Source organism: Melanostigma gelatinosum (genome assembly GCF_949748355.1).
Source record: "Melanostigma gelatinosum genome assembly, chromosome: 12".
In the NCBI taxonomy this organism is placed as follows: domain Eukaryota; kingdom Metazoa; phylum Chordata; class Actinopteri; order Perciformes; family Zoarcidae; genus Melanostigma; species Melanostigma gelatinosum.
The window spans coordinates 4,395,334-4,403,878 of NC_136645.1; the positions used below are offsets into that span (position 1 = coordinate 4,395,334).

The following is an 8,545-nucleotide window of genomic DNA, read 5'->3' on the forward strand; positions in this document are numbered from 1 at the left end:
TTTTGACAAACTCCAAACGTCTTTTCTAAAGTGTTTTTCTTTGAGCAATGGCTTCTTTCTGGCCACGCTTCCATAAAGCTCAGCTCTGTGCGGCTCTGTGCGGCTCTAAGTGGCCCGATGGACGGACGCTCTAATCTGTGGAGCCTTCCAGTCCTCCAAGGTTACCGTTGGTCTGTTCATGCCCTGAGTTTTGATGCTCTCTTAGTTTGTTGCGGTTACATATTCTTTCATTTTTGTAACATTGTATTCAACACTGCTCCGTTGTATACTGTGAGTGCACACAGGTGGACTTTAAGATATTTACATTTATGTTACTTCTGGAGATAATTAGTAGCACCGGATCTTATTTATGGCTTTCATAGGAAGGTTCTTTTTTTAAATGAATGAATTCATTTTGTTAATTATACTTCACAACAATTTTGACTGTTCAGTGTATGTCCATTACATAAAATCTGAATGAATGTCCACTTTGATTCCATGTCGTAATGCAACAAAATCGGAAAAACACCAAGAAAGCTTTTGCAAGGCAAAGCTGGTGAAGATGAAAATAAAGGTGCTTTAAAATAAAACAACAAAACACACAACCTTGAATCTAAATATTCCCCTCAGTGTAAGTATTAGTGGAAGACTTCAATGAAATGTTTGAACGGTGAAGCCATTTATCTTTTATTTTTTCCAGAACTAAATCTAAGTGGCAAACAAGGTTTTTAGTCGGTAAATTAACTCTCATATTCTTTTACAAGAAGGATTTTAAAACCTTCGATCGTGAGTCACAGAAAATCCATCCGTCACAGAGCTACAGAGAAGTATGAATCGATATCATAGGACGGAACACAGATTACAGTGTGACACAAAATGTTTCCTCGCGATTGGAAACATGACTGTGACATGATGCGCGCGTGATGCCTCTGCGGTTACTGCTCACATAATCAAGCCGATGCAGCGTGTCAATAGCTTCACTCCTCTTTCATCCTTCACATCTTTGCACTTTGTGCGCTGTAGACAAAAAAAGGGCGTCTTTGTTAGGCCAGAAGGCCATTCATGACAGAGCAATGCTGGGATTGAATGGAGGGCGGTGGTGACAGGGGCGGCATTCTTCACAGCATCATAGGGCTGGCTGACTGGTTGGTGGTTTGGTTGAATGTGTGAATATGTTTGTGTGTGTGTGTGTGTGTGTGTGTGTGTGTGTAAGGAGGTGGAGGACAGCAGTGTGCTTTGTAATCCTGTACCAGCCTCCCGGCTGATTCTGCCACTCATCCTCGGACGGCGGCCCAAATTACCCGCCGCCATTGGTGCATAATGTCATCAGGATTGAGTCCTGGATGGGGCATCGATCACAAGAATGTGGCTTAGCTGACCATGAGTCTTCCACAAGAGGGGGGTGTGAAAAGAGGGCAGACAAAAGGGGTGAGAGAGGGGGGAATGAATCGGTTAGAGATGGAACGATACTGTGAGCAGACAGTAGGTCGAAAAAAGTCTTAAAAAGTCAGTTTAGTATGTCGAAAAAAAGTCATACCTCATTGTGCTCTAATGTAGTCGACTGTAAGATTCTTCTTCTTCAACCAGGTGTCCCAGGTTTGACCCCCGTTACGTCAAGTTGATTACATGCACGATGACAAAGTCAACACGCTGTTATTCTTTGTATTCTTTTGTGTATAGTACGCCGAAAACAGTCATAAAAAGTAATAGAATGGTATCTCATAATAATATCATTATACAGGGATGTGCTGCAGGTCAGAGTTTGAAGTTTGAAGTTACACGGGGATGTTTTGGTGAACCCTTAACATCTGTTTTACTGTCATGAATTTGACAAGGCGTCCTCCTCTTCCTTCCCGCTTTGTGTAATTGCAGATGTTTTGTGTGTTCAGGTATTGAGCTTCTTATATTGACTTTACTCTAAAAACATAACCGCCCCTTTCAGCCGCAGAACTGGTTTAAAACATCTTGGATCAGGATAAAAGGGAAAGTGCACCACTTCCTGCTGCCTCTGATGTGCAGGTATTGAGCTGAGCGGAGATGCCAGCAGCCCACTTAATGCTAAATACTGCAGTCTTTCATCTTGAGAAAAAAATACAGTGAGCTCAGAGTGTAGAAGGGCGCACTTGTCTCCTCCTGGTCACTAATGGTGGCGACTGTAGCAGCATTGGCATCACTTAATGGTCTGAAAGGCCTTTCAAGTTCCAAATTAGACTTCAAAGAAGTGAGTCAAAGTCAGATAAGCAGGGTGTGGAAACAGCCTTCAGTGGTATTTACGCCTTTGTTGATACAGATTGTGAAAATTAAAGTTCAGTAGGGACATAGTGGATGGCAAACACAACTCAATTAAAGGTAATGGGCTGTATTTGAACACATGTTCGGCTTATTTTAAATAATTTCCATACTGAATGAAAAAAATAAGTATTCTAAAGTAAAATAAGCCATGTGCAAGTGATTAGTGACATGGTAGTATTACACCCAGCTGTTATTTACATCACTGATTGTGAACGATTGTGAAATGCAGCTAGACAGCAGAGCACGACAGCCACTAGATCCGCTGCTGCTGTTCCTTGGAAACAATGTATGTCGGCGTTTTCTTTTTGCGATTATTGTCTAATTCTTGGAAGATGTTGAGATCACCTCTGGAACATATCCCCCACTGACGACTAAGGATACAGCTGCTGCTTTGTGCTTTAAAACGGACCAAAGCTTCTCAGGTAAGCAATACAGACGTACAACGAATGGATTATTCTATATGTATATCTATACGCTGTGTCCTTATGTTTTTTTTTATTGGTTTATTTGAACGGGACAGTGCACATTAATAAAAACATTTCTGCAAATGTGCCAGAGTTAGCCAAAAGGCTGTTTTTCATCTGTAGTCCCAAGGCAACACAATTTCGACAAACCAGTTTTGCCATTCTTAGGTTCACTAAGATGTTATATAAAGGGATGTAATCCTGTACCATACATCAAATGTTGACGGTATCAATTAGTCGTGACAGAACTGTGACCACTGAGATGCTGCGTAATCACGTACAATGTAAATGAAGTCATTCTGGCTCAGTACTGTTTCGTTCTGTTTGCCCATTGACATTGCTGAGCCAGGATCTCTGTAACTCCATCAGCAGTGTTGGATGGCAGAGTCTATAGTGTTGGCTGAGCTTGTTATTTTACCCTATTGACATCCCGAGAACACCGATCGATACAACACCAGAGGTAAGAACACACAGAGTATATCGGATCAAATTACCATACAAAAAGGCATCAAAATGTTTTAATTGTAAATGTACAGGTTTATGCTCACATGGACACAAACAGTGTGGTGAGCTGCCCTTTGTGAATAGAAGTCTCGACAACAAACTGGTGCAAAAAGTACATGAAAACAAAATGCCTGAATGAACACAATCAGCCTCAATATATAGACAGGACATGTGCGTGAAGACATCCACTACTGTTCAAAAGTTTGGAATCAGCTGTTATATTGACTTTTCCTTCTTTAAATCAGTGATGGCTATTTTGTCAGAGGCAAACCAGTAGAATTCAGACACTGAATGTAATGTGTACATTTGAAATAGTTTGATTTCGTCCCAGTGTTTTCAATCCAAAAAGCGTGACTCTCGGCCACTCGGTACAATTAGCCTCTCAGTATTTTTGGAAAGCTGTTTTTCTTTTGGCAGGCTAGTCGGTGATTCGATTGAATCGGTTTTCATTTAGTCAGTCCATCGTATGTTCATCTGATATTCTATGATCCAGTTTCAAAAATGCTAATCCTAGACGAACCTTCTATTTCTTGTCGAGTTTCAGTTTGATGAATAGCTTTGACAAAGCAACCCGAGTGTTAATACCAGCTTGTTGTAGGCCGCATTATTGTGCACTTGACACTGAAACACACACTTTGATGCTATGCTTCCAATTTATTTGACCAATGACTGGTGATTTCATCTATTCTTATTCAGGTATTGCTCAGAGGGATCTTTGTCTGGTTGAACCATTGTACAGCATTGTGTTGTCCATGTACAAAACAAACCCTTCATACAAAGTTGTAAAGAGGACTTTCTCAATGAATGAAAGACCATTGAGAACTATAGCGAGGTCCTCTCAGCCATCTGATGGTACCCAATCGCACTGTAGAGGCAGGCGACTCCAAACCTTTGAATGTGTGTATGCAAGCAAAAAAGTAAATACTGCACAGACTTTCTTTGTAATATCTATTGTTTAATCTTCCTGTTTAAAAAAACAACAAAAAACCTTAGTGTATTTGTTAAATTATCGTTTAACTGTCATTTGCATAATCTATAAATATTACATAAGGAGATATGTTACAGAAATGTTTGTATCACAAGTAAACGGGCATGAAATGCAGGTCATGAGAGCAGAAGCATAGTGTATCTTCACAGCAATATCTGAATACCATCAGTAGTACGTGTTTGATGATACCGACCATGAGGTTACATTGCAGCCCAGAATAAACATTTGGATGATTACTTGCATAATATTATCCCACAGAGGGTCCTAATGTACTGGTGAAGCATTTCACTTATAGTGCATATACAGACATGTGTAAGGCCCACAGCTACAGATAACGGACCCTTTTCCATTACAGAGGACCTGAGCAGATATCACAACTTCAAATGTTGGTGCAGGGAAAAACTAAATTGACATATATTTCATAAAGGACAAATGCCAATAGTTACATCCAATGATCTTCGTTCTTATAATCTCAACAGTAGTCGTCTTTAAAGTTCCCAGAGGATACTTTATCCTCAAGCAAATCCTTGTCGCAGAACACCACCCACTACAGTGTTTTGATCAAGTTAGGTCCATGTTGTTCTTTCCAGCGTTGCTCATGAGTCTGAGTGGGTTTGTAAGTCAGGAGGACTTCATTTCAGCTCACTTCATTTCAGCTCAATATCTTTCACAGGAGCTCGAAGCCATTTAGTTTGTTTTAATGGTGTAAAACAAAGTGTTTTCCTCTCTCAGTATGGCAGATTGCACGACAGACAAGTAGAGCCCTCGAGATAAAGAGCCACATATGGCATGGAACTGGAAAAGCCCGCCAGCAGTCATATTAAATGTCTGACCAAAGCTGTGGTGGAAAAAACGCATTTTCGCTGTCAATCTGCAGCTGTCCAGTTCTTGGTTTCCTGGCTCATCATGACCAACATATACACACAAGAGACTAGAAGAGCATATTGAGGGACGAGTGCCGCTTTTCTCAGTTTGGATGCCTGCTGACCAGCCACTATCAAATACCATCCAAACCCAATTTGCCTTTGTTTACAATGTGTCCCTTAGTCTAACGTCCATGAGAATATCCCCTGGGGTCCCGATGGTACCTAGTTGATGGAATCCAGGTCATACACAGGTCCCTTGGTGGTGCACAGTGTGTTTGCGGTGCTTCAGACCCAGGCCTCTTTCTTTGAAGTCCATTACTCGCTGTTGTGATGTGTCTACCAGAGCACTGGCTATAGCAATACCTAGAAGCCCAATGAGAAAAGAGTTAATAGAGAAATATATAACATGCTGCTTTAATTTCCTATCATTGTATTATATATGTGGCTTGATGATGGCTGATGATAAATGTTTGGTCAATAACTGTCCTATCCCTAGATCCACTCTCCACTGTCGGAGGTAAATGTGGAGTTCCACAAGGTTCTATTGTGGGTCCCCTCTTGTTTTTCTATGTTTCCTCATTACAGTATTAAATGAGGGATCTGCTTTAACGGGAAAAACTTCCTCACCATGCATAAATGTAAAATACTTAATACATATATGAATAATTTAAGATTTGGAAATATAAATGACACCTGAACCTTAAAGCTAAACACAGCTTACCACATTTGGTAAAATGGGCCCCATTCTGTTTTGTTTAAAATTGTAAGATTATTTGTAGACAAAGAAATGTGTATGTGTATGTATACAGTATATATATATATATATATATATATATATATATATATATATATATATATATATATATATATACTGTAGATATGCATACAATGAGAATAGAGCAGAAAAAAGCAAAGATAGCTTCTGCTGATGTGACAGGTGGAGACACATGTCATCCCACCAGTAGGCATCTCATAACATCCAGAAAACATTTTATCCACATCTCTCCAGCTCGTGTTGTCGGGCTTCAGCAGAGCTTTACGCTGAGTTCACTGAAGTGTAACTCCCACCATCCTGGCTCTTTCGCTTTCTTACCCTTTCACCCCCTCACCATCCAGCAGGATGCCATACCTCTCAAAACAACTTCTGCATCTGACTCTTGCTCTTCACAGCAGGGCTTACAGAGAGCAGGCCAGCTGCACCAAGGCATCAGATACATCGCAGCATTGTGCTACCTTGGCAGTAGCTGCTGTTGTTAATGTGGATTTAGAGTCATGGCAGCTCTTGTGAGTGCAGCTAGTCCCGTCTTCCCCTCCTGACAACCGTGGGCTTGACAATACATGGTCATTATGACAAGAGCTCAATCTACCGGTATGCAGGAGCCAAATGAACAAAACTGGCAAACAGAGGAGGGAATCTGTTGTGCTCTTGATATGATTTGGATGCAGGTTGTTTTCAGAATTTCACACTCAAGCGATTCTTGGGATTTATTTCGTGGACGAAAGGGAAAAGCCGATTATACAGTTGCTCAGTGTGTTGCCTTGTGTGTAAACTTGACTCTGCAGGTTTATGTATGTGTGCAGGCACCTGTGCACTTACATATTTTGCAGTTGTGATGCAGCAAGCAATACAGAGCAATATGGCAGGCAACAGTTATGCACTCTCTCATCGACTAGCAACAGCTGGGATTTTGAAATTTGGCTCATCATGGTTGTTGTTTCACTTTGGCACTTCGGTTGTGTTTTGTCAACCACAGACAATGCTTACATTTAGTTTGTGTTGCTGTGGGAAGTGGAGGTTTGCTCCCATGTTTGCAGATCGTCTGTATATTTCAGGAGTAAACACCTCCATAAGAGTTTGTGAGGTTGCCACTTTACTTTTAGGCCACTTCAATGCAGTGCCATTAGGTTGTTTTGTTTTTGTGTTATGACTACTTATAAAGCTGATAACTCAAGTCCTTGATAAAGATGATAATAATATTAATAATAATAATGCATTTTATTTGTAATGCACTTTTCATTTTTTTTAAAAATCTCAGAGTGCCAAGATTGGTGCAGAGATGAACAGGATAGTGGAAGAAGATAAATAAGAAAGGAGACTAGCTGAAATTACAAAAAACAACTCTTAAAAAGCTGTTAAAACAGACAATAAACAGACTTTGTCGTCCGTTTGCTGTTTCCAAGCTTGATCATCAGCATGGATCAGGAGTAGCCTACGTTGGCACAAAAAAAATACTACGATGCTTGCGACCTTATTGAAATTATTATTAAATTGAGACAGTTTCAGAAGGCACAACTTTCTCACACCAACTATAAATAAACATAAGATACGATGCTTATTGTTTTACAGTATTTTGTTATTGTGTTGTTCTTTTAAATACTTTTTTTCAAGTATGTTATGTATGCAGCATTTTAAAAGAACATAAAAAGCCCAAAAAGAAAAAAAACATGGCACTGATTAAACCACAAATGATGTTCTTAGTGTTCAGTGGAAAAATGCACTGCTGTTTCAGTTGTACAATTAAAAAACTTTAAACTTCCATTATATAATCCAAACTATGTTCAACAGTTAGAAGGAAAGGCAGTGGGACTTGCGATGAGAAGAAAAGACAAATGAGAAAAGGAAAGGTTTAGTAAATGATTCACCTTCATGTAAAAGGAGAGGAAGTGGAATAAGACAAGGGACAGGTGAGGGATGCAAACAACATTTCAGACATTATCTAACTTGAGCTGCTCCGATCAGACAGACAGCTGTCTGTGAACTGGAGGACAAGAAGCTACTTCACATCAAAAAATCACCTCCACGAGACATCAAATGAATGGCCCATCTGTCTGAGCGTGGTGTGCAGGCAGCATGATTTTCAGTCGTACACACCCGTCTACCGCGTCTACGATCACCATGGACAAGCTGCGGCTCGTAGCTGTCGCGAATTACGTTCCATTTTTTTCTCTTAATTTGACGCTATTTGGTGTTTATTACTGGAGCACCTGTGGCATGTGACATTCAACATGAGAGACGGTGCAGCGGACCTCGAGACGATCACCGTCCACGGCCAACCGCCTGGCTAGATCCTTGAACCCTGAAGGGATAAAACACCAGTACTCATCTCACGACAAAGTAGGCACTTATTAATCTGGGACCAGAATATTCGTCCATCAAAATAGCTTTTACCTTTGACAAATTGCCATCGTAATTGTGTTGATGTTTCCGGGTGAACACGCACATCTCCATTTGCAAAATGAAATTGGTCAAAAGTAATCAAATTATACTGCAGGTGACTGCAAGTGCTCATTTGCTGCCGCGGCGACCGGCCGCGTTGATGTGATTGTTTTGTGAGGTGACGCATCATTAACACCCCCTCACACAACGATCATCCCCTCACGGGGTCATTAGCAAGGGACAGCATTCCTCAGAAAACACATATTGGCACATGTCTGACGTCCAAAACTGGGAC

The 8,545-nt window shown here is 40.6% G+C and overlaps 1 protein-coding gene across 1 annotated transcript in view; it reads right to left on the bottom strand.

The window, feature by feature from the left end:
• Positions 1-3,273: 3,273 nt before the first annotated feature.
• Positions 3,274-8,545, bottom strand: part of atrnl1a (attractin-like 1a) — a gene marked incomplete at its 5' end in the record, with an annotated part of 181,203 nt that continues 175,931 nt past the window's right edge. The window contains one exon of the mRNA XM_079280116.1: positions 3,274-5,456. Coding sequence (XP_079136242.1) covers positions 5,335-5,456 — 122 coding nt within the window. The 3' untranslated portion in view covers positions 3,274-5,334. The remainder of the gene's footprint in view (positions 5,457-8,545) is intronic.